Here is a 26,493-nt window from a genome sequence, read left to right on the forward strand (position 1 = left end):
GGTGCAATTCGTGTTTTTGTTTTTCTGACCCCACATGAAATGCTTTGGTGCAGTTCATAGACGTCCTTTTCCTAAGTAACGTTTGTTTTTCAAGCAGAACTGAAACTTCAATACAGACTACAAACTTGTTCTCGTAAATTCCCAACGTTTTTCGCAACATTTGTTGACTTTTATGCACGAAACAAGGAAAAGGGAACCGAATGAAAACGCCTAATACATGGTTTTGTTCTTTAACCTTTTACGTATTATGCACGGTTAACTTAAATGAAATGAAAATATGAGGTTCGGAAAACGCTGTGGATATATTTCAAAAGAACGAATCCGTTTTTATGAACTGCATAAAAAGGGTACAACCTGATTTAGTTCTTATTTGTAACCTGAACTTGTCTCACACTTTGCATTAAAGTCGAACATTTAAATCTTAAAATTTCAAAGTTCTAACCAACCTGTTTGAAATGGTCTCAAAACTGCCACTCGCAGCGCTGCAGAGTATATTGGCTGTTTATAGTCATTGGGTATTTAAATTAGGACTGTGTCAGATCCCAATGAACAGGAAAAGCAATTTGACATCACTTATTTCAAATGCTTTGCTGTACCCAGTAGAGCTGTTATAAACCTTTTGTGGCCATTTACTTCGCATGCAAATTTGCTTTTGTTGGGTGTTCGGTCAATATGTGAACCAATCGGTTGATTTTATTACGGCCCAGTCGTCGCATTTTCCGAGATTAATTCTTCGCTGTTTTTATTGCGATCGACCGGCAATGCTGAAAATAGCACCACTGTTGCCTACTTGACTTTAATGAACAACTCCCGCTATGCGTTAGTGACTTTTCTGGGCTTATTTAAACAGGGAGTTGCTTCTACACCAGTGGTTGTATTGGATTCTATAGATTTTGTAGGTGATATTGTGGTGACACTTTCTGTAAAGTGACCTGTGTACCTCTACAGTAAATTCCCTTCAAATAACTTTGTGCATTTAATTAAACAAACATTTGCCATCTAGGTGTGTTTCTCCGGTAACTGTTATAAATGGTTCTTGAAGGATTGACTAGTTGTATTTTACATTGTGCAAGCGGGCGTATTGAGTGTTTATGCTACCCGGCTGCGTCTTGGCTAATGTGTTATGCCTAAACGAATTTACTTTCTTTGTTTGTGTCTTTTTGGTCACAGCAATCTGTTTGCAGCAGGACACTGCAGCAACGTAATGATATCAGCTGTTGAAACGTCCTCAGTTCGTTTTAAATTCGCCGAAAAACCACAAACAGAAAGATATGACTTGCCGTGACTAATAGGCCAATACATAACACACGGCGACATGCGTATCAGCTGGTAAGCACCCTTACATGCACAGCATCAACAGTATCATGAATTTGCCTAGCAGCCCGGCTCAGAATTGCGCAACAGTTTGCCACGCGTTCACTTAGACAAAGGCGCGTGCAGAGTGTGTGTACCCGGCTCACGTGACGCTCTCAGCCAATCAGCGGTCTGACCGGCGGACGCCCGCTGACTAATTTGTTTTTGTAAATGAAATCATAACGGCACTGTGTTGCGCAACGGCTAGCATGGTAACCCTGCAGGTTTGACGTGGCTTAGTTGGCTGTTGTGTTATAATTTTCTCCGTATCAGATCCTTCTAGCCATGCAAAAGATATCTATCAATCTGTCCCACCATTTCGACGTACTGTCCTTTGTGCTTCAGGGGCAAAACTGTACAGTGATACTAATGGCTGCTACACCACTTCAAGTATGTTGCAATACCTACCTGATAATGTGTGGGCTTTTGACCACTTACATAGACGTGGCAGTGTGGGTGTTCAGGTGTCATTTACTAAATAACGGTGACATGGATTTTTGAAACGCCCTGTTATAGTGTTTAATCTACCCATACTCACTAATGGAACTTTTATACGTCTTATTAAGTCCTATTTTTATGTGGTGTGTCCACGTTAGTGACAGATTAACTTTTATTTTAAGTCTGCTTCCGGCTGGGCGTGTAACCACCATTGTGCATAAATAATGTATCACACAGACTTATCTGACAATCCCTAGCCCTGTCCAGTAATACCCATGATCTTCAAACCTTATTTTAAGCACACTAGTTTGCGACGGGAGATTGCTAGTGTACATCGAATGTGTACATTTTGTCCATGCAGTGTTTAAATTCTAGTGTACATTTTGTCCATGCAGTGTTCAATTCCCATCCTACGTTTTAAGGCTTGAGGGCGAACTATAATGCTATAAGCCTTTTTTGGTCTTATCAGCTAACAACAAGCATTCTCAGTTATAACATTACAGTGTCAATTAATTTTTTGAACCCTTTTTTGCGTTTTTGACATGAAAGTACCGTGCAAACAATTGCTTGTAATCACAGTGTTTGAAGTTTATTTTGATAGTATTTGTTTGCAATATAACCATTTTACATAAAAGTTGTAAATAATTTCTTGAAACCATTTTTTGTGTCCTTAGTTTGCAAAACCAAAACATATTTGATTCAAAAATATGTAGCCGGCTAAAGAAGTGATACATAAGATTTTTGCCAGCTTAAAAAGTTAAAGAACTGCTGATCCAGTTTGACAATGCAGTAGGAACTGTGCGTGGCCCGCAGCAAATCAGGAAGCCTGTGTCTTATTTAAAGGCCTTCATCGCCCTGTCAATCAATAGCTGAGCACGAAATTGCCCGGCGTTCAGGTTTATGGAGCGTGCTCCTTGGTGTGGAAAAGCCGCTGCAATGCTGGCTAAGCACGGAAGCATTCTGTGTACGTTTAAAGCGCAAACCACAGGGCTGTAAAATCAACTAGGTCCGCCTCCTTAGCAAACTGTTCAAACCGGTGCTGTTGTCGATGCAGTTTTGTTTTAATAACCAAACTGGACTTCGTACTTGCAAACGTTATGACACACACTGCTTGCCAGGCGCTCCTTAAGTGGCTTTGATGAGTTGAACTTTGTACAGCACGTAATATGGCTTACATTTTTAAAAATATCATTTTGTTTAAATACAGTATGACGTTTTTAAGTTTCTGGTGTGCATTTTCGGTCTTGTTTTGGAAAATGCTTTATAAAGCAGTGTGCTATTCCTGTTGATGCATAAAAATCGTGAATTTAAACAAACTGTACTGACAGAGAAAAATACTGCGTTGTGGTCCTTTTGCAATTTTAAATCCCACCCCCGAAAATTATTAATAGCTTCTACCAGCATGCATAATGAAGCTAATTTTTTTTCCGTCATTTTTCAGCTGACAATACGTACGTAAAGATCCAATGTTATGTAAGCATTCCTGAGTTGAACGACCACAATTTGTTACAACGACTTTTCGATTTTAAGAAAAAATGTCACGAGAGATCAGCACACGGCCATGTATTTTTCTTACAGCTGAACCTTTTGCAAGCAAATGTAGGTGAAGTTATTGGTGATAACTTGCAATGTTCTGTGGGAACTCGGTCATAGCGGTTAGTCGTTGCTCGCTGAGAAATGTTACAACGCAACTCCACCAGCTCACAGTGTTGTCGAAGTGGTGGTTACATCAACTCCCATGTTGTTTTGTAACGCCGTTATCGTCAAAACTGTGCTGTTGCGCTGCATAACGATAAAATAGATTTGAATGTGGTGTACCAGCGTTGGAAATGGCCCATGATTTATGTTTGTTGCCTGCAAAGATTTTCACATGACTGGCTAAGTTGTTTTTCGTTTTTTGAGATATGCCTCATACGTACGCGTCATTAGCAACCGTCTGCAGCAGCAGCGGTGCAAACGCCGGAAAAGCCATTGTGACGTGACAAACGCCGACTCGTGCATTATTGATGACGGCACATGTGTCGATCAGCTGATCGCTAGCCCACCCTCTCTCTCGCGCGAACCCTCGTCGCTACAGCGAAAACCGGTGTTTTCGGGTTTGGCGTCAGCGCCCTGGTGACTGGCAAAAACGTTTTAAGCCGTTTTCCAAAGAAGTGTTACCATTTGGGACGTTTCAAAAATCTTGTACCCAATTTGTTGAGTTTCCTATTTAAGTAATTTATGTGCCAAGCATTTGGCTGGGTATGCATTGCTTCAAGATAGCTACGTAACCACACCAAAACAAATATCAAGCCGGCAATATCTGCCCAAACGCTTTGCACACAATCGTTGGATCAGAGTTTAACTTCCTGCAGCTACACTGTCATTACAAGCCGTTGTATGACTGTAGTCTACAAAACAACATGACTTTGATGCATTGTATGGCTACTCGACTTGGGGGATTGCATTGTTTGCTTCTGCAACAGGATTTCCACCATTTAAAACGCTCGATAAATGCTATTACTCAACCCGCTGGCTTTTAGTCAGCTGTTGTTATGTTAGTTAATGGTAGAAGCATCAATGTTTCATTGTGACGTAATGAATCGATGTTTGTCTCTTGGTAAGCTTGTTGCAAGGGACTCACGTTGCTGGGTGAATAAGAATCAGAGAAATCGGTCAGCACTTTGTCATCAGGGCAACGCGTGGTATACGTCATTCCGAGCTAACATCATCAGGCGTCAGATGCTGCCTTTGTTGCAGCATGCATTGAAAACATAGCCTAAAGGAAACAACAAATTGGCCATCAAAAACCCTTACAAAAAGAATGGATCTGTAGATTTTTTTTTGGCAAGTTGATTCTTGATCAAACCATTTTGTAAGGCTGTGTACAATGCTTGTAAAAATACTCGTTACATTACCCTGGTAATACTACTTTACCACAGTTAACTATACAAAGCCTTAAATGAGGTTTACAGCTTTAGTGGTGCTGTTCCAATACAAGACCTAAACTGAGGTTTACAGCCGGGACAGAACTAGCTGTAGTGGTGCTAGTCCCTCAGTAGACACGGTGTCTGCTTTCCACCAGCCAGCGTTGAACAATTTTGCCTCTCTACAGCCTTGAACTGGAAAGGTCGAACCCCTGTTGTCGGTTTCTTTGCGGTTAAACACGGCGCTGTTTTGGGCCCCGAGCGAGTCCTACCTCGACGAGATGAGTTCAACTGGAACGCGGCTTATATGAATAATGGAAAGGCGCTTCAGCGTCTATGGTCCGACCAAGACCCACGTTAAGTCAGCCTGGTGCCTTCAAGTTTTTGTATGGCGCCCAATTAGCAGTGGTGGTTTCGTTTTGAGCCGCTGCGCCTCAATTGCTGCACATCTTATCTACATCACAGTGCCGTGCGAAAATAAAGTTTATTTTTGTTCGCTTTTGGCCCACAAAAAGCGACCGGCTGGCTTAATATAGATTAAAATTCGACATGCTTGTGTATAAGAGTCGCGCTTAAAATAATCCTCCAGTTCAAAAACAACTTTGTCACCGGTGCTTGTTAAAATGCATTGATTTCTTCCGTGAAAGACCGAGGCTTTTCTGCGCCTCTTAACTTGGTTATCGATCGTTCCTTCATGTTGGATATGTCGAATTTGTTTTTGTCAAACGCGGCTGCGAGAGGATTTTCTCTTTTATGTGGAATTTATGCCCGTTGATTACATAACTAGCAGCCAAAGTACACAAAAATCAAGCACCATAACATAAACGAAGTAACGACCAAAATTGAACAATGTTACCCAAACATACCAACAAATTGGAACAAAGATAACAGTTTCTAATGAATGACACAAATTTAAAATAACTCCCAAAGTGGTTTTGAATGAACAAAGTTACCCAAATGAACAAGCTAGCTATCTAGAAAACAGACATAACACCCCAAAAACTTACTTACAAGGCTGTACGGGTTCGAATTTTAGCTCATCAGTTTTTCATCAGTTCGTCTAATTACAAACCTGGAACTCTAAGCTTATTATTCTTTTCCGATGCCGCATTGATTCTATTGATTTTCGTGTTTTCCAGCTCCCATTTGCGTCCCACGGCACCCTACTATCTCGCTACATTGATTTTGTTGCATGCAAATCGTCTTGTTTGACTTCGTTTCGTTCTGTGTGCTACAGAGTTATCGGGTTCAATCTCGGGGCGTTTGGAGCTTGCGTGTTTTTGCTTGTTCAGGTCGCCGTGTCGGTTGTCGAAGTGGTTTTTACGGTCGTGAATGACTAAAAAAGGAACCTAAAAAGGACACAACACGATACTGCTGATCAGTTACCAGTCGTAAAGATGGCCATGATAGTAGAAAGCCGTTGTTTTTGTTTCGTTTACCTTGTTTTGACTGGGTGATCATATTAAAGCTATGTCATACATGTTGCGTCACATAACGAAACGTCATCAGCCTTATGACGTCACACAACACATGCTCAAGCACACACGAATCGACAATATTTTCTGCAACTGGAATCGTCTGTAATGAGCGGGCCTTGGTTTAGGACGATTTCTGTATGCACGGTTTTACGAATCAACGATATACCAACATAAATATATTGACTTTATGTTCAGGTTTTCCACTCGTTTTACTTACGATTATATTGTTCGGTGTATTGTGTCGCAACAAATTTGCATTCATGTTTTTATGGCTTAAGCTTCCCCCTGAAATGCAAACACATCGCGTAATTTATTTCCCTTTGACGACCTATGCAGTCGTGTAACCTATTGGGAAACCGACTGACTAGACAGCTATTGGGTCTAAACTATTTAACTTTCAATCAGTCTCCGGGCCTGTTACAAGGCAAACATATATATGTCTCCGGCACTTTCCATCAATGACAGTAGAAATCATACATATACGGCGGATTTTCCGCATTTATAAACATATTTTTGTATTTCGATGACTATTTTTGCTTCCAATTAAGAGCGTGATTTTTACTCATAATTCCGACGCACTTACTAACACCAATATAGCTTTTGGTTGACAGAAAATGCGTTTCTCCGTATATTACGCACGCGTTCGATTCGCGTACGACGCTTAACATGCCCACAAGCAAGTTTCCAGGCAAAATTGGGACTCGTGGAAGCCCTGTTTCGCCTCAAATGCATGCCGATGTATTGCGAAACGCTAGTATTTCGAAATCGCCTCGACGTAACTTGCGAAACACACGGACCGGGGTTTTCGCGTCTCGACGTCCGAATCCTTTGTTGCGCAATAGCGTCGCGTTCTCTCGGTTCCCGGTTTCGAAGAGATGTCTGCCAAGCCACAGAGGTATTCATTATTCATTCCGGCATCGTCTTGCCCTTGATATAACTGTCAATTGGGCCGGCGTTTATTAATCTAATCGATGTCAGTGCGCTAGCGATCAATAGGTCTTGAGGTTTTCTTTTCATATTCGCAAATATTCACTCAGAAACTGCACCAGTCTTGTTGACCACGACAATGCCAAAAATCAATACACATCTAATGTTGCTCGTTGAATTCTCCCCTTAGATTAGGTGGCCAATATGCTGGTGTAAACTATTATGATATATGATAACCCTGCTTGATAAATACATTTTTCGGCATTTTGTTCGGAGCAGATGTTTTATTGTCGTGTTTTCGAAAGCAAACCAAAGGCATAGTGACGTAAGAAAACAGTATACTCCTCTCAACTTTAACTGGAAATGTAGTCACATACGATTGATATAATTTTGTAACAGCTGTGTATCACACAACTTATTCTGCTAAAACTGTACTTGTCCCTTGTAAAGTCAAAACAACCACCCAGGTAGCAGATAAAGGCTAGCAGTTCACGGCCGCAAACCGCTGTGTTTTTGTTAGTTGGGCCTTGTACGTGTGTGGTCCATTTAAGAGTGCGTTACAGTTGCTTTGGACTTTTGAAAGTTACCCTATATAGACTGTTTCTAATACACAAGCTTATCAATCAAAATTATACCTTAACTTAACTGGCAAAATCTTTAAATCTAGTAGCGAATGATATGTACAAGAGGTATCAAAGGCGACAGGGATGTCAGCTTTATAGCTTGATTAAGTGCGTTTGGCGTGTTTGAAACTAAAGATGCGTAAGTTTTCATTGTTCTGTGTCTCTGATATATAGCTGATGCGCAAATCAAGGTGTGTGAAATCAGCGTAAGGTCATATATGCCACATATGGCGCCGGGTATCTTTGAATGCAGTAATCAAGGGCGCAATTCCTCTTGGATGTCTAAAAAATCTATCAAACAGCTCGTATTTGGCAAGCTACTGGTAAATTCGTGCTTTTTTCACTGGGTAATAAAGTGTGATGTACTGTAAAAAGGGTAAACAAAAACGAATAAGGCTGAAAATCTCTTTCCAAATGCACCTCATGTTGAAACAAGCTCGTTAAATTTAAACTCACGGGACATTTATTTGAGTTGCAGCGGTTTTTTGATTTTCTCCTGCAGCAGAAACGCCCATAAAGCCGTAAACATTTGCATGTTGTGTCCTAAAAATCGCATAACTGTTTGCTTTTGCGGTCATGCGACGAGTTGTGTTCCACCAACTGCGCATATATTTGCTGAGTAAACGCCCACTGAACTTTTTCACCTTTGCGCAATAACTTCGTCACCGCTAGTGACGTAATAACCACATGACTACGTGTGCTTCATCTCGGACTTGGTGATCCGGTTTCCCAGCGACAGAGCGATGGCGTCACGTACAATGTTGCGCAACATTCAAGGAGTCGGTACCGGACGAGGATGTTTGGTGGACGTGATAAACGAAGTTGGCGCTTGTGTAATTATCTTAGCATCGGAATTCCACAAACGTATACGTGACCAAGTAGTTGCACATGTCTCACGAGCACGCTTTGCTAACACCAACGTAAAAAATCTAGTTACGATAAAAATATGAATAAAAAATATATATTACACATGAATAACACGAGTTTCTGAAGACTTTAATCAGGATTTTGCTGATACAGAGCGCTGGTAAAAGTCGTTGCACATGTCACAAAAAACGGGTTCACGAGCACGTTTTTCTAACATCACCGTGAAAAATTTGTTCAGATGATAAAAATTTAAACAGCTAAAGAATTCCAGTTTGTAAAGTCACTAAATTGGGGATTTTTGGGGAGGTGTTAGACCTTTTGCTATAGCTGTAACAGTTTACTGATTGATACTCTTTCGATACTCAAATAAAAGTAAGCAAATGAGCTTTCAACCACTTCATGGGCTTGTGTATGTAACCTTTCCCATCCACAACATGAGTTCACTAGCATATGCAGGTTGTCACATATTCAAACTGAATTATTTGCAGTCTCGACATAACTGGGCGCAAAGTTCAACTACATAACAAGCCTTTAGTTGAGTATCAAACAGCCATTTGCGGTTACTTAGGTTTTTTAATGTAAAACCACGTTTATCGTGTACGTGCGACTCGGCTCGTTTCCCGGTGGTTCATGGAAAGCTGGGAAATTTGCACAAAACGACAGTTGTATGAAGTTGAAGTTTTCGTTGAATGCTTTATTCTTTTCAACATTTCAGTTATATTCTATGCTGATTTTTGGCAAAAAAAAAACAGACAACCCAATGTATTTGTAAAAAAACATTACATTTTGACACATCTTCTGTCATTCCTATTGCTCTTAACTTCAATAAGCACAATGCAACATGTACAGGCCTATTTGTTTATTTATTTTTTTCGATTTTTCGAGGCCATTTTATTGATTTGTTTTGTACCATGATAAGATGGCAGAAATGTACTCTCAAATCGGTTTTGATTAAAATTGAGAATATTCTATTTGGACCAGTTTTTGTCGAAGCTGTTTGAAAGCGAACTATATTTGTCTGGTCAGTTATGCAACAGGGATAATAATAGAGTGCACCTGTAATTGTTATGAAACAGGGAAAACCATTGTTACGTAATTTCTTGTTTGTTTCGTCACAACAGTTTTTAATTAATTTTGTGATGTATGTGGCACATGCGCTCCGCTTCAACAAAATGACGCAAACAGGGACAACCCGTTGCACCTGTATTCAAACGACCTGCCACTGGTAGTCTAACGCAACATCCTCAAAATCTTGTCGAAAAATGACGTGGCGTTTGACGTCACGAGGGTAAAACAAAAAAGAAACAACCGAACATTTTTTTGGTTGTGCACCCGGCGTTTTAATAAGGTCTCTCGAACGTTCGTTAAGCCCTCCACGGATTGGTGCGGCTCCCCGGTTGCCCGTAGCAACGTCAGCTGTTCGTTCTTTGTTTCGCAATAACGCCGGCCGCGTCATCGACGAGTTTCGCAACTGACCTGAGTTGCGACATTTTAGACGTATGCCGGCCGGCGTTTTGGTCGCTAAACAATGCGATGCGTGAAAACGCGTACATAGCCACGAAGCGTGCTGGGCGTTGGTAGTTTAAGGCGGCTTCAACCTTTTTACAGCCTGTACGTATGTTTTTGTACGTTTATACAAATTAATGGTAACTTACTTCGTTACCTATTTGTTCACACATGCTAAAAACTTTTCACACAGACCTTAGTTTTGACATGATGAAAATGTGGTTATTCTGTTGCCAAAGCTAAACAGTAAACTCGTGTTGTATGGAGTTCAAAGTTGAAACGTACGCATTTTGGACCATGAACGTTTAGGTGTAATATCCTCTATCACATAACTGTATAGTATATGTGTTCAGTTAGGTGTTGATCTCCCTTGTACAGGCGTACAGCGTGTCACCCAAGCACCAAGTCGCTTATTTTCACGACGACGCACGTTGTTGCGAGTCCACTAAGCCGGCGATTAGGCGTCGATAACGCCGGTTCGGCCTCTGATTGGTCGATATCGCTCTCCTCTTGCTCTCAGTGCGATTTAGTGCTTTTGACAGTCCCAAACGCAACCCTAAATAACCCTATTCGATGTACCGTGATCCTTAGAACTAAAGTACCATGGCATTATATGAATAGCAAAAGGAGCCCTTGAGGGTAAAACCGGCCGTTTTTGAAACGTTTTTCATGTGCTAGTGCTGCTCTTTTGAAATCTGTCCACAGAAAGGCGTGTGTTGCGCAATTTTGGTTTCGGGACAACGACCGTCTCGCCAATTATGTTGTTACGGGCGTCAGACAAGAAAATCGTTTCCACTTTGTCCCTAGCCTAAATCATATATTGCCCTGCATTAACCCAAATCAAAGTTTGCAGCAAGTGTAATCTAAATTTCCTATTTTAGTCGGCAGATCTGTAGATTATCTTACTTTAGTGCACATGTTTTGTGAAAAACTGAATTGATTGACAGCCCACGTACCAACACGTCAAAGCCGGTTTCATGGACACGTCATAAATTAGCAAATCGTTAACGAACGTTCTAGCTGTTTTGACCTCGACTGAAAACAATAGACGCTCAAGACTGAAGCGTCACCGCTATTGTGTTTTCTTTTTGCCTGTGATGTAATATGTAGCCTTTTAAGGCTCGTTCAGAGCGTACAAGGGCCGAGCTTCCCTCTTGCGCAAGATAGGTTGCCAAATACCAGTTGTCTATTCAAGAGTTGTTACCGTGACGTGCCTAAACAACAAATGTGCAAAAACAATAAATCCACCAAAGCCCCCTTTAGATGATGTAATTTGACTAAATTTAGTGTCAATTTCATGACATTGTAAAGCCAACATTTCGCTTAACGCGTGTGAGTCTAACTAGCCCTTTTGCAAGGTGATGTAATTTTGGTTTTGATGCCCAGCTAGGCAAGCCTCAACCTGCCCGTCTATTGCAGCTGTTTCATTTCTTGCGCCATTTCCCTGACAGACTGTTTCCAACCATTTCGTAATAGGTATTTGATAGCTTCAACAAGTCGCCAGGGCAACTATTGTGTTTAGTAAACCGATGTTTTGATTGGAGTTCTGAAGAACTGTCGTTGCTGGTCAATTTGTAAGCGGTAATTGGCTAGTGTGCTGATCGGCCTTCGGGCGCTTTTTCTAAAGTGCTAAACAGTTTATGACCGTTAACAAACGTGCTGACTGCAACAATGCATATACATTCGTGGAAAACGCACCGCAGCAACAACTGACTTGCTGACGCACACTGTCCAAAACCACTGCGTCAGTGAATTGCGAAAGCACAGCGTGATATTAAATTTGACGTTGCATAAGGTTGGGCCTTGGGGACCAGTTGTATGTAAAACACATTGCGCAATAATGGAGCCAAGCCAGTGTGTCGAAGCCCGGTTCGATTTAGCACAGCATAAGATTGGCAGCGCAACGCCAAAGGCGGTGGGGCTGTAACAAAGAACGCTTTACTTCCCAAAATAAGCCCACAGCCCTCGACTATTGATGCTGGATGCCGGTAAATCTTCTCTGCAAGTTTGAGAGAATTACCATCGGGCTCCGCTCTTACTTCTCCGTTGATTCGGAGCAGCTTCTTATTCTCTTTCATTGCTCCGCGCCGTCACGCTCAGCTTCCTCTAATTGTTCGATAACCCTTCGCTTTTTTCTCCCTGTAAGAACAAACGGAGATTTCGCAACCGGGCCTGTTATTGCCCAAAGCCTGTTCGGTGGTCGCGCCCAAAGGGGTGCTTAGCTGTATTTCAAGTCCCCCAAAACCTTTACTTCTATATAATGTGTATTTTTTGGCGTAATTTGGGTAAAATTATAAACTCAATATGGTACGCTGTAAGAAAAAATGAAAATTTTGTAAATCTTGTTGTGTGTTTGAACGGTCTTTTGTTGAAACACCCCGCGCGCGCGGATGGTCGTGCCCACCAATGAGTTGCCTTTTTCTCTTCGCAGGTTACGTGTGGCTTGCTGTGCCGAAACGTTTTTTTAAGCTTGTTTACGCCGCAGCGGCCGACAGCTTGAAATGCCAGCGCTTGCTCTGTCGACCGGCATTCCGAACTTGGATTCGTACTGAGCTGCAAGCTATTAATTCAGCAAGAGATTTCTCTGTGCATGTGATGAAACATCAGTAAAGCGAAGATACAATTATACAGCGATGGCACCACAATCAACCAGCACCGCTACTTTAATCCAGAATCAATTGACAGCCGGCAAGCAAGAGCTGGACTGCAATCATAACGATGTGTCTGAACGTGTTCGACACCCAGCCGGCATAAGTTCGACTGTGAAAAGACCGCGCAACTCTGGTGACATGAATGAACGAAGCAGAAAACTTATCCGAAATTGCTTCAGTCACCTCAACACCAACCTCAACGTGCTGGTTATTGGGGCCCGAGGAGCAGGTAACTTGAATTTTTAGCAAAGTAATCTAAATGCCAAGTGTGTCCTTAAACTGCAGTATTATCTGTGCAATGTGTTTTTTTAAGCCTGGTTAAATCTATAGCTATGCACAGTTTTGCTAGCTGTTTTAAGGCGGATTTTTAATGATGCCTTTTGTTCTGTGCAGGCAAATCATCACTTATTAATTCGATGAATATGTCGCTCACGCAAGAATGGAAAGACCGGGCTCGCTACTGTCCCGGCCGTAACCACCTGCTTGACGAATGTGTTATGTACCACAATAAGAAAGCAGGGGGCAAGGTCGTCTTCTGGGACGCAATGGGCTTCGAAAACATCAACGACGAAGACCACGCAGTTCTCATCCTTCGATATATCCTTGAAGGCCGCATCCCAGCAAAATGCATTCCTTGTGTGCTGCTGATGTCCAAGGAAACTATCAAAAAGCGTTATCACCGAATTGTCGAAGCGAACCGTCGTATCGACTTGGTGCTCTACGTGTCGGCGTTGAACGAGGAACCACAGACCTCGTTCATGTCCAATATCGCCCGTGCAATCAACACCTCCAAGCACGCTTCTGTTAACAGTAAGTACTTGTTCTATATATTTTGTTTTTTGACCTTGTTTCGCAGTAGCAATATAGTTTGTACTGTAGTGTTGTGCTGTTGGGTTGCGTTAAGTGCGATTAGGAAAAGTTGCATTTATTGGTGTTTCCGTTACAAAGTAGGTCACCTGCAGAAAAATGTGCGCACCATTTAGTCGTAAACAAGTTGAACTCTACAGTTCGTTTTACTGTGGCGCGGCAGTGTGTGTGTGTGCGTTGTGCGCGCGCGTTTTCCCTGCGCGATCAAGCTAAACGCTCCGATACGATCTGCTTTAGTCGCCGCTGTTGTTGCCTTGAACTGGTTTATCTTTAACGCCTGCCGGCCGCTGTGCAAAAAAGCGAGGCGATTTGGCCCCAAGCCCGATGTCACGAATGACTTGTTTACCCTGCACTTGTAGCATGATAAATGAGGCCGACAAGCCTGATCGGGCGCGGAGAAGGCAAGAGAGTTAGGAAGGAGCCGGCGAACCGTGTGAGGGGGACCGGTTAGGGCGAATGCCGCGCTCTAGCAGGCGCTGCAACCTGATACGCCGTTCCCCATATGCTGCCTTTTTCTTTCCCCATCGCAGAACTTATTCACCCGTTGTAGAACACTGTAAGACGAGTCGCAGGCCGATAACGCAGCCCAACCGCACAATAACATCGTGAATAGCGAGCTAACGTTGAATAACAGTTCAGCTGGGTCAGCAATCAACTAATCAGTTTCTGTTTTTCTTTGTGCAGGAATCCCTATCGTGTCCGTGGCCACCAAAACCGACCTCATCGAGGACAAACTACCCCTTCACGACCGACTTCACGAGTACAGTCTCGAAAACTTGATCACGACGCAAAGTTTTCAACAGCGTCCTCGCCGTCGTCGACTGCCCCCTGTACCCGAAGTGGTCGCCAGCACCAAACTCGTAGACAACTACAAATGCGAGCTTGAGCCATGGAGCGACGAATCGGCCAACCCCTCGTCCATGTGTTCATCCCCCGAACGCGATTCCCAATTGCTTGCTGTCTGGCGAGAAATCATCTCAAGGACGGCTACATGCAGTGGCGGAGACCGACGAAAACGGGCGTACTCGGCCGGTGCACAATCACGACCTATGTGCCGTTGCCTTCCCTTCCGCCTGGACTACATGCGGTTGAGAAGTGCTTCATTCTGACTGCGCTGGCCCAGTCGTTGACTAGATCTTCATAAGTCCGATCAGGACTTGACAACTGACCGCAGCCCGAGCAAGTGGACGTTGGTGCGTTTGCCAAGAACGAACATATATTTGTTATTCCAGGGTTTCAACAAAGACATCCCGCTGTGTTTTACTGTTTCAGTATGCTGGTGCTCTTTGTATTTTTCTCTTTCCCCTGCAACCTGCGATGATAAGTTGTTATTTTTTTGTTTGCACTCTAAACCGAAGCGCCCAAATACTCGGCGCCACTGGGGTCCCGCTATTTTTGTGCACGCCCCTTCCCTCAGGAGTAACCCTAGTACCTCTGCTAGTAGCAAGTCGAAAGTAAACCTTCCAGGCTGCTAAACGAACGGCAACGAAACGACGTAAAAAGTTGCCTGTTTACGATTGTTCTCTTATTGCCAGAACGTTAAGGTGTTCGTTTTTTGATTTTTCTCCCAAGTTTTTGTTCTTTCTTAACTTTGACCCGTCGGAAAATGCCAATGTATTGGTAAGAAAGGTGTAAAATGCGAAGGCGATTGTTACAATGTGTTCTAAGCGTGTGTCTGTGTAATTAATGTCGCGCCCAGTCGACGGGTGCCTTGCGACGATACGTTGAAAACGACAGAAAACCTGTTTTATTGTGTTGCTATGAATCTTGCCTTGCAAGTGACTTTGTAATTGGTCGCTTGTGCTCCTTTGGAGTGCCTTGCTTAGAACTTGTGGCGAATGGTGCCCGGCTTAATTTGTGTTACGACGGCCGTTCATGCACCGAGCATTAGAGAATTATCATTCAAACTGCCTGTGTTAGAACGAAACCCCGAAAGTTTTTGTGTTTTGCCGACCGTATGTCGCCTAGGCAACGTTGCATGGTTTGTCACGTGAGCAGTAAAATCGCTCGACCAAACGAATCACATTTATACAGCGCAAACGAATAGAGGCAAACCATCTAACGTGGTCATTCGACAGATTTTTTACTGCTTGAAACAAAAGTGGAAGTGATGTTGTTTTTATTTTTGCAGTTTTATTATGTTGTCAGTGTTCCGGCGAGATCGCCATTCATTTTGTTTTTGAATTTATCAAAATACGTTTTTTGAACCCCCCTTTTTTCCCCAACCCCCAAAGCTCGCATAGCGACGTTATGAAGCCTGACTTTCCAGGCACCTTGGTCCAAATGTACCACAGACGTTTTCATTCACTGCTTTTCGCCTGTGGTCAGGGTGCGAAAAAGTTTCATTTCACTGTTACTTCAAGACCTTTTTGCCGTGTAAGGCGAATTTTCAACGCAAAAATCCCCCCTTTTTATTGTTTTTTTTTTGTTACTTGCTTCGTAACATGAAATTTGAAAAAATAAAAAAATGTTTCATTGAACATATTGATCTGCTGCAGTAATAAGATTCGATGCAAAACAGGTCAAATTGCAGAACAGCTTTTTTTGAGGTAGAAGAAGATTAGGTAATAAATCTGATATGTGATTATAAAGAGTAAGAGGTTTCGAATAAACCCTACAGCAATTTTGGTTTCAAAAGCTAAGCTCACATTTTAGCAAGTCAACCTTTCCCAACCAGAAAATTAAAATACCTGCTTAGCAGCGCCATCTACAGGCTGCTAACGGAAAATGTTGCAGTCTGTTGAATAAAGGCAACGCACTGTGGCCGGGGCAAAGTTTCGCAAGCGGGTAAATATCAACTCTTGTGTAATGTTGTTTTAAAGTAGGCACTGTGTAATCTTCGACAAGGCAAAGGTCGGAAGGATGTGGCAACGGTGTTTGCACAACTATTGTTTTAAACGTGCGCAATTTTTGTTGAGGCTTACGTGGCCCTGGGGCTAAAACTTTATGGTGTGTTTCTTTCCGTTGTTTGTGGCAAATCCATCGCTTTTTATTACAAGAGCTAAAAAATAAGGCAAAATGCTTATTCGTAGGAGATTAAAAATGTTATTTCCATTTTTGAGTAAACTTTTATTTTTTATTTTTGTTGGAATGGACGATATTCGAGTGTGCTACATTGTGCTGCAAAATGTTCAATACCTTACGAACCCTCGAGTGCGCCTGGAAAGGGTCGAGATTAAATAATTTTTTCGGCGCAATATCAACATCTAGCGGAAATGTATTCTTATAGCACGCGTATGTACCCCAAAACCTCTACGTAGCATCTATGCTTTTGCACAGCTTCAGATTGTACTTGTGTTGAAATGCGTGCACCTGCCAAGATATTGCAGATTTATTTTTTCAACTTTTAAGCAAAGAAATAGTAACGCAGCCTAGTGAAGTTTCGCTTTGAAGTATTTATTCGGCCGATTTAGCGGTCTTACGAAGAGTCGGCTTGGAATAAATATTTGATGCGATTCGGCCGAAACCGAAATCGAAACTTTTGCAACCAGAAACTTTAAAGCGTAAAACCAAAGAACTTTATAGGGTTCTTCGGTAAAACGTGTCGTTTCTACCTAATTACGCACTAAGAATCTTTCAAACTTCGGAATAACCGACATTGCACCGCACCAGCATAATTTAAGTGATATAGGTGTTTTGTCTATGAGCAAAATATAGGCAATTTATATGCAGGCAGCAACGACGGCCGAGGGAACATTTTAAAACTACAGAACTAAGGAATGTCTAGCCCAGGGGTTCCCAAACTTTTTTGGTCTGTGGCCCAAATGTCAATTGAATAGCGATTCGTGGCCCACCATGTGCTGTAAATTTGGGCACAAACAAAAAAATAACTGAAAAACAGGCGAAATGGTTTCTAGCAATTTATTTTAATGAGATACATGCTCCTCAAGTTTGGCTACAAGATTCGGAATTCTTTGCAAATATTACGTTTTTCAAAACAAAGCGCATAATATCTACAGTTGAACAAATAATTAGAATCTGTTCAAATGGCTCTGTGGCCCATTGAAAATGTCTTGGGGGCCCAGTAAAGCATACAAAAATAACAATATGCAGTTGTAAAGCTGCTTGAAACACAATAATCAAATGCAAGAACCTAAGTTATGGCACATTCAAGGCCATTTTTCTCAGCACAAAAAGTACCTTCAAAAACGAACTACGATAAAACATTTCGAAAAAAAATAAGGCGTCCCTGGGTGGGCTCGAACCACCAACCTTTCGGTTAACAGCCGAACGCGCTAACCGATTGCGCCACAGAGACGACACGCCTAGCTTTGCTAAATCGACTTCTATATTGTTTCACAAACTGTTGTGCTTGCCAAATGCGTTCAACTCAGCGACTGGACAATATTTTTAACAGTAAACCCCAATGAAATCATCGCGTTTTTTGGTATAATCAACCTAATTGTTATCTAACAATTGTACAAAAAGATAATTAAACGATGCGCGTCTTTAATTTTCCCTTGGCGTCTTTAATGTTTCTGTCTTTAATAAACAATACCAAAACAATACCAAATTAATCACAGTACCATCCAAATGAAAAAAAAGTTAAGTAAGCTTAAAGCAAATAGGTGTAGATTTTTTATCAAAACCAGTGAGTCAATTGCCATAACCAAGATATTGCGTTGCACCAAAACATTTTTTTTTATTGGACCAAGTTGAATAATGTGTGCTACAAACCGTTTTCTGTGACGATATACATACAGACGTCATAGCTTACCCCCTACAATGGTTACGGCATAATCTAACATTATGCATGCAAGCAAACCGGGTTGCTACAATGCAATACACAGCACCAGTCATTCAGGTTCAACTTGAATTTATCATCCTACAAACTAGTTACCTGTTAAGCATAAAAACACATAAATGCTTACCAACAATTGAAGTTTCTGGTGCAGGTCAAAAAAGGTCGTCGATGTAGTTAACACAAGTTGGCAAATAAAGGTAGATACTAACGTAGATTATCTCACAAGGCCAGCCCAGCAAAAATACATTAATAAACCAAGGGGCAATAAGTAATTGCACAACAATGGATTTGACGTCACAAAGTCATTGTTGCGTCAATAGCAATGCCATGAGGACGATATTCCCGGCACCTGTACATAAAATAGCTCGGCGCTTTTATTTGCGTTTTAATTAAATTCCACGCCTTTTTCGAATTGATTGCTTGCGTTGAAGGCTTTAGCAGATTTTCTAGCTCTGTTTGTTAGTGCAGCTGCTTTTAAGCAAGGTGTGCGCCAGGTGTAGTCAGTTGTTCTGTTAGTTAAGATGAAATATATTGGTGTTATTTAGTGAACATGAAAACATAATACTTACAGAAAGAATAGCCTAGCCTTGATTGCGTTGTTGAGAAAAAGTCATTCTCAGTTTGTCCCTGGAACATATCTGTGTGTTGTTGTTTTTCCAGACAGTTGACAAACTTTAGGACTCCCAGAACACATTTTAAGAAAATGCTCGCCTTTTGAAATATTTTGTATTTCCTAATAGTAGTTCTTTGATTTGATTGCTTTCGAATTGTGAAATTTAATCCATGGATGCGCCCAGCAATCAGATGCAAATGCGCAATAGAAGCATGTACCATAATTCCAAAAGAGCATATTGGTCCAGGGAATCCCTTTTGTTTAAAAAACAAAAATGTCGAAACGGCGTGACGTTTTATACACAAATATTGACTCATACAATTTTTCTGAGTCTATTTTCGTCTTTTATTAGTACATTGCAACACAGGTAAACTATTCTGGGCTTAAACTTTAACTACTATATAACTTTTCGCGAGGGAAATTCCGTCTTTGTAGGAATCTAGGTATTGTATGAAAGTCAACAAAGACCGATGCGCATAGGCGCCGAGTAAGCGGTGGCGGGGTGGCGCCGCCACCTTGGGTTTGTAAAGCACGGTGGCGGCCACCGTGGATATTTTAATTTCTTTGTAGCGGTATAGTATCGTAAAATCTGAAGAAATTTGGAAACAATTTTGCTTTTAAAGAAGCATGCTGGCATAAAAGCAACAAAACTGCAACCTGTTTTGGTACGAGCGTTATGACGTCAAACACACAATTGTTGGCAGTGAATGTATGGCCAGTATTGTGTATTTGTGTACAATGCGATTGTACTGTAATAAATCGTTCTTTTAGATGATACAAGAGCAACAACTTGACGAAACCTTTTCTGAACGTTGCTAAACCAATAATAACGTTAAAGCAATGTGTTTCAAATGAACATTAGTTTAAAATTTTTATTCTTTTAAAGAAATTTGACAAACGTTGCATTCTATTAAAAGTTTATTGTGCTTTGAGTTGGAGCTCGTTTGGTTGCACGCATTAGTGACATCACAAAAAGTGACGTCACAATTTACGTCCGCCACCTTGCAGTTTTGTAAAACTCGGCGCCTATGCCGATACGCACATAAAAATGGTTCCAGCTTGGAAAACTGTGCCCTTTCATCAGGAATCACAAACAGCGAAACAGAGGTATGAAAAATGTATCTCTTCAACTCCTGTTGGTTTTGGGATTAACTTTCTATTCAGGTACATTTATAATAAGACTTAACATCGTAACGATGTCTTAAAATACGTCCTAAATTGTAATTTTCGTTTTTTTTTATGAGAGAGAGACCTTATAGGTCGAAACAGTAAGCACCGTCTGCAGCATATATTTAATTGAAAGATTTTTAGATTTAATGAGGCTAAACTCAGGAACACTATACACGCATAACTGCCAGAAAATTGTGTTTTTTGGTTAGACTTTATTTACGGAAAATAAATAAGCGACGTGTTGTTAAAAATTGCAGTTATATTAATGTTTATTATTTATGTAGCTGCAGTTGTGGCCTAATTTACCTTAATAAATAACGGTAACAACTTTGGTGAAGTGGACCTTTCTGTTCGTTTGTTTACAACCAAAGTATACCTTGTTCCAAGTTTTCGTGGTAGTATGGGTTTAACTATGAGTCGTATAAAAGTATAATTAGTCCATGGTTTATGTATTTGTAATGTGTTACATTTTTTTACATCTCTGTGCATTCGGTTGCAACTTCTTTAACGAGTAGAGATATCTCATATAACTCTCAAAGTTGGGAAATGAATTTTCGTTTTTTTAATAAAGAAAGTTTTTATTTTTGTGAGCATACGATTTGTTTAGGCTACAACTTTTGTGCACACAGCTGACAATTTTACTAGTTTTTATTGCGTTCTTCTATTTTTAGTGCATATTGTTTAAACATCACATGCATTATAAAAGTTCCCAACTTTTAATTATAACTTGGGCTAAGGGTTGTTCGCTTGTCGCCAGTTTGCAGTAGCCTAAACATGTTTTATTGCGAATTTGCCCTGATGTGAATACAAAATATTACACGTAACACTTTTTGGCGTCGGTTAAAAACAAATATTTTTTTCTTTGTCGTTCAATATGAATCGCATTTTTGACTACTAACTTTTTTAACGCGTTCTCCCTCGTTATCAACATATCACGGGCACATGACATCAAGCAGCTATGTCAACAAAACGCATAGTCTTGAGTTTGCCTCAACGCATTTTGACCAGTTAAACGTTAAAGTCTTCAGACCTGTTATGACAAAGCAGACGCCTGGAAAAAACTTGGTCTCATTAGCCTTCGGTGAGCAAAGGAATCTTGACTTTTAGAGCAAACTTTTTCGCGTATCTGGGAAACGCTTACGAATATTTGTACCACGCGAATAGACGCTCAGTCGTGAGACAACAAAGTTATCAGTGGGCCGCGTCCTCTATAGAAGTTACAGCCATGAAGATTTTATCGGCAATTTTGCTGGTTATCGTTCAAGGTCTTGTAACAGGTATAAATACAGTGAAAGTTTTGTGAAGAATTTATCAGTTTTGTACATACATCGGGGTGTCAATGTCACATGCTTTTATGATAATATATCCGAGCAAAACATACTAAGAGTGCATAAGTAGTTTTTTTGGAGAATTTTGCAAGTTCTATCTTTAAAAGGCCCCGAGGGATAAACGGGAAAAAAACAGTTGAGAACCCGAAATTTATAAGAACGAATATTCGGACAGACACGCTTTAGAATTAAAAAAAAGTATTATGCATTTTTTAGACTTATACTGCAGATCTAAATGATAAAATTCAACAATATCTTGTCAAGTCATTGGAAGATTTAAAAAACTTGCCAATGAAGCTACGGATGTCGAATGTAAACCTGATTAATGATTCATTTAGTGTTAAGCAATCCATTTGTCACAATACAGTTTTTTAGCTTGGCCGGCTAGTGGATGTAGATTTTAATCATTTTGTTCTAAAATATCAATAAAGTTCTTTCTATGTGGCGTATTGTTTGTACACACTTAGCGCATTAGAAAAATGTCTTCTGTGCACAAAATTTACTCCAATATTAAGGATCCACATCTAAAAGATCTCGATAATATTCTCACCATTCTTGCTGAATGAATGGCGACAGAAAGAAAATTACTGTAACTTAAAACCAATCGAAACAAACGAAGCCTAATTTGAATCAATCCATTAAATCCAAATAAATCCATTTGCGCAGATTCGACGATATTCACCGCTGCTGCTCTCACAACGGAACCCAACGTCATCACTGATAGTTTAGCGGATTTATCCACGGATCCTGCTAAACCTCCGAAGCCAGATGTTACTAAAGGTGCTTACGTGGTTAAGTAAAGTGCAGCGTGTATGTTGATTTATTTTTATGTTATTAAACAAAGGGTTGGCGAACATTTTCTCGCTTCAAAGTTCAAAGTCTGACTTTCTTTTGTGACCCTGCAGAGTTAGTTGGGCCTAATTTTTCCTGTTCGAGTTCAGTTTTCTTTTTTTAATAAAACGGTCTTGATTCGGTACCCTATATGTGGCTTGAACCTCAGACAAAATTGTGACAAAATTTTACATAGATCAGTGTAACTTTGGGCCTAATCAAGATCTTTGAAAAAAATCATTCGGATTTAGCCCTCAACGCCGGGCCCGCTTACAAAGCTGTGCGGATCAGCTATTCATAACAAATAACAGATGCTCATCATGACGCGCATTAACTAAGCGACATTTACTTGCCAAGGTGCTTCACCCAGAAGTGCTGATAAACTACGGAAACCTCCCTTACGTTTAACCTAAACAGTATTGTTACTACGTGGCCTGTATATATCCTTTACCGACCAATATACCCGACAAGGGTGCAGCAGCCAGTGCGCGCTACAAGGGCCCAAAAGAATCTAGAGGCGTAAATATAGCTGAAATGGACTTTTAGGCATAAACTTTTAGTGTTTGTATGTAGCTGAAATTGCCCCGTATGCTATAGCATTTCGTCCCTCTCTTGTAATACAAATGAAAGCCAATCTAGTTATGATTTTGTATTGGAAAAGGAGCCAGAACCTGTCTCACTCCAGCACTAGACCGAGGTCCTTCTGTTAGCCAACCCCGGTACCAAATTCAATAGCAATGCGGTTGCACTTTGTGAACGAACAAAACTTATGTGCAGATCCAAGGTGCTTTGATGGACATGGAAATCCTATTTCAAGAGGACCGTTTAAAAACGAAGCAAGTTGTGAAAGCTACTTCGTGTGTGTCTACGGTAAATAGACGTAATTAATCAAACGAGTCTGGTGATTAATTCTCGAAATGGAAACCACCAAATTCCGAGCCTGGTGGATCAGACTTAATCGACCTTGTGGGGACAGGTTTCAATTTACAAAAAAAACATAAATGTCATTAATCCTATAGCTACGCATGAAAATTTTGCTGAAGCAGCACATTAACAGTACAGTAACAAAATAAAATCTGTGATAAAATTTGAATTGAATATTTTTGAATAAGACGATTGTGTACCTAAGTTGCAAGCAAATTAAAGCTAAATGTCCTAATATCTTTCTGAAATTATATTATTACCAAAAATAGTCTAAAAGTACAAATAGATAAATTAAAATGAAATAAACGATGTAAAAATAAAATTGATTTCGGAAAAAACTAATGTCACAAAGGTCTTGTTCTGTAGGATACCTGTTTACTCTGCAGTGCCCGGATGGTTTAGCTTTTGACCCAATACAGAAAGTGTGTAACTTTCCAATCCAAATACCGGGATGTGAATATCTGGACGGTGTAGGTGAGTTAATTTCGTAAATAGAGCATTTCGAACTTGTTGTCTGTGGTAATTAAATCTATTACAGATCCAAGTCTTTCCGGCTATTGCATCAACAACGATAGCACCCCCATTAATCCACCTCCAACACCCAAACCTGGAACGTGCGATACTTATTATTATTGTGAAAACGGTACGTCTAACTTAATTGCGTTTGTGTTAAGTTAGAAAGATCAAAACTCGTATTTGTTTACAATACAGACACTTTCAAACCTAAAGCTTGTTGCTTCGAATTTGGACACACAAATAAGTTAATTACACTGCTGAGGCTACTTTAAGCGACATTAAATGCAGCTTATTTATTCTGTGCCCTGAGAATGGGATTTAGGTGCCCAGCTAATGGGGAACACTTGTATTAGTGTTTTTCTTTGTTTCGGTTTCGATTCGTACAGAATAACGATGGATACGTCAATAAATCTAGTCCAGTGGCCTGTTGCACATGTGCAACGCATTTGATTTATTTTGCCATGATTTCTTTTTAAAATTGCCAAACTACCTTTGCTTCAACCCATTTCGGTTATTGCAAATACCGCCGCTAAAGTTTATCGCTTGCAAATGTTTACCTGTTAGTCTAAACGGATTCGTAGACATCGGTTTGATTATTTATAGCTAATGTATACACCAAAATAACAACAATATCGTCCAGCGCATTTAAATCATTCTGTGTATTTTGTAGCGCAGTGAACTGTCAAAATAGACAGACGATAATACAATAAAAAATAGGTTTGTAGAATGTGAAGCCGTTATATTATTTCAGTGATAACTTGATTTTTACCGATTCGATCTACAAATTGTACGAGCAACTTTGCGACGAAACTGTTTGCTGGGTCAGTATCGCAAAAAATCTTTCATTAAACTCTGATTTATTTTATCAGGCACAATGGGAGAGCAAATATGTCCACCTGGTTTGGTTTTCAACACAGATAAGCAGGAATGCGACTACGAAATTGATTCGCCAGAGTGCGTTACCGGGACAACCTTATCTACGACCGCATTGGCAAATGTCACTACTGCGAGCAATGGCAAACAGTCCACCACCTCTCGATCTGTTACGACATCAAGCACTTCTGTTGTTAGCCAATCTACGTCGACTACAACACCCATTACTAAAGATACTTCACTGTTCACTACCACTAATGGTTTTGGTCCACAAACTTCCTCAAATGTACACTATACCACCACGAAGGTTCAGGATTTATCTACAGAAGAAAGTATAGGTACAAGTACAACTACAACTCTGCAACCTATAACTACTACAAGTGGGGTTACACATACCCAGTTCACAACAAAAGAAAATGTCGGCCCCGAAATTACTGCGACAGAAATTGGTCCAACTACAGACGAAAATTCCCAATCGACTAGTATTTCAACAAGTCAGCATCTTACAACCCAAAACACGGCCACCCAATCCCCTACATCAAAGAGTGTTGACCCAATGGTAACCACAACTGTAGGTCTTACTTCATTAACTGAAAACCTAAACCCCGCGACAACAGTAATTGTGCAGCCCAAGTCGACCACATCAAGTAACATTGTACCTTTGGTAACAACAACACCTTGTAGCGTTATAACCAAGACCATTCAAACAGAAAGTACAGAAGGGCTCGAAACTATTTTACCAACAGATAAGGTACAGTATACGACTCAAGAAGTAGCACCATCCAGTACAACGGAAATTAGGCAATCCCAGTCGACAACAGCATTGGGGTCTTTGGGCACATCAACAAGTAGTGTTCTAACCAGTACCATTCAAACGCATAGTACTATAGCGCCTGAAACGATTTTGCCAGCAGATAAGCTCCAGTCTACCTCTAAGCAAGCACCGACTACAGAAAATGTAGAAGCACCAGTTAAAACAACAACAAAAGATGAACCAGCTCAGGACATTGTAACGGAACACATAGAGGATCAGACCACTTCGTCTGCAAATAAAGAACTCAATTTGCTTAAAATGTTTCCCCTTATTGTCTCAATGTCTGTTCTAATTAACTGCTAATTAATATCAAGGTTGCCATCAATTAGGGACTAAAACTATGGACGACGGAGAACATGTTTTAAATGTCTTGTCAAATATCAAACAAACGGTTGTTCAGTGTGTTGAAAATAAACTTTTTCTAAGGGATTTTTTATTAAAATGAGAGCATCTCTTAGAAATAAGTACGGTATGGCAACCCTGTTAGTAGTATAGTAATGTAATTTGCTAAACGTAACTTCGCACTTGTAGTTGAACTTGCACTTAAATCGTTGTTTTGTATAATATTGTGTATCAAAGATTTGCAATTACTCTACATGTTGGAATTCTATAAATTGTATAATTTTCGAAAGTCCTTTTAAGCCTAAGAAAGACGTTTTCTTACAAGGTACCAATTGTACACAATATTTTTAAACCTGTTTCTAACACACCGACAAAGGCCCAAAATAAGAATAAAATGAAACCACGTAAAAGATTAATTTGTTTCGTATTTATATTCAAGTAACGCAATTTAAAATGTCACATTGTTTGTTATTACGCAATGGCTTTAAAATTACAGCCCCTGATAGAAACAAAATTGTAAAATAACTGGCTAGACCTGCAATAAATAATTTTACCCCGCCAGAGTTAAAAATTATAATGTAGAATTTCCTTTAACATTTGTTTGTATTTTTAGCCTGCAACGTTGCAACTTGTTGGTGTGCCGCAGGCCTAAAATGTTTCAAAACTGCTAACAAATGTCATTAAATTAAACACACATAGTTTGAGGAACGCTACAAATGGCA

General features: G+C 40.5%; 2 protein-coding genes and 1 non-coding gene across 3 annotated transcripts in view; 2 read left to right on the forward strand and 1 right to left on the reverse strand.

Annotated features, from left to right (window-relative positions):
- The window catches only part of LOC145230011 (uncharacterized), a 64,912-nt gene extending 48,816 nt beyond the window's left edge, over window positions 1–16,096 (forward strand). Inside the window, exons 6-8 of the mRNA XM_080095362.1 lie at window positions 12,530–12,978; window positions 13,143–13,559; window positions 14,301–16,096. Coding sequence (XP_079951488.1) covers window positions 12,732–12,978; window positions 13,143–13,559; window positions 14,301–14,725 — 1,089 coding nt within the window. The 5' untranslated portion in view covers window positions 12,530–12,731 and the 3' untranslated portion in view covers window positions 14,726–16,096. The remainder of the gene's footprint in view (window positions 1–12,529; window positions 12,979–13,142; window positions 13,560–14,300) is intronic.
- A 1,704-nt stretch (window positions 16,097–17,800) lies between these two features.
- Trnan-guu (transfer RNA asparagine (anticodon GUU)) lies at window positions 17,801–17,874 on the reverse strand. Its single transcript has one exon. It is a non-coding gene; the product is annotated as a tRNA-Asn (tRNA).
- Window positions 17,875–19,867: 1,993 nt separating this feature from the next.
- Window positions 19,868–25,960, forward strand: LOC145229215 (uncharacterized). Its single transcript, XM_080094513.1, has 6 exons — window positions 19,868–20,137; window positions 22,138–22,251; window positions 23,080–23,172; window positions 23,593–23,700; window positions 23,765–23,869; window positions 24,612–25,960. The coding sequence occupies exons 1-6, from the start codon at window positions 20,083–20,085 to the stop codon at window positions 25,730–25,732; spliced, it is 1,596 nt and encodes a 531-aa protein (XP_079950639.1). The 5' UTR covers window positions 19,868–20,082; the 3' UTR covers window positions 25,733–25,960.
- Window positions 25,961–26,493: the final 533 nt, after the last annotated feature.

This window comes from Phallusia mammillata, chromosome 5, assembly GCF_965637545.1.
Source record: "Phallusia mammillata chromosome 5, kaPhaMamm4.hap1.1, whole genome shotgun sequence".
NCBI lineage: Eukaryota > Metazoa > Chordata > Ascidiacea > Phlebobranchia > Ascidiidae > Phallusia > Phallusia mammillata.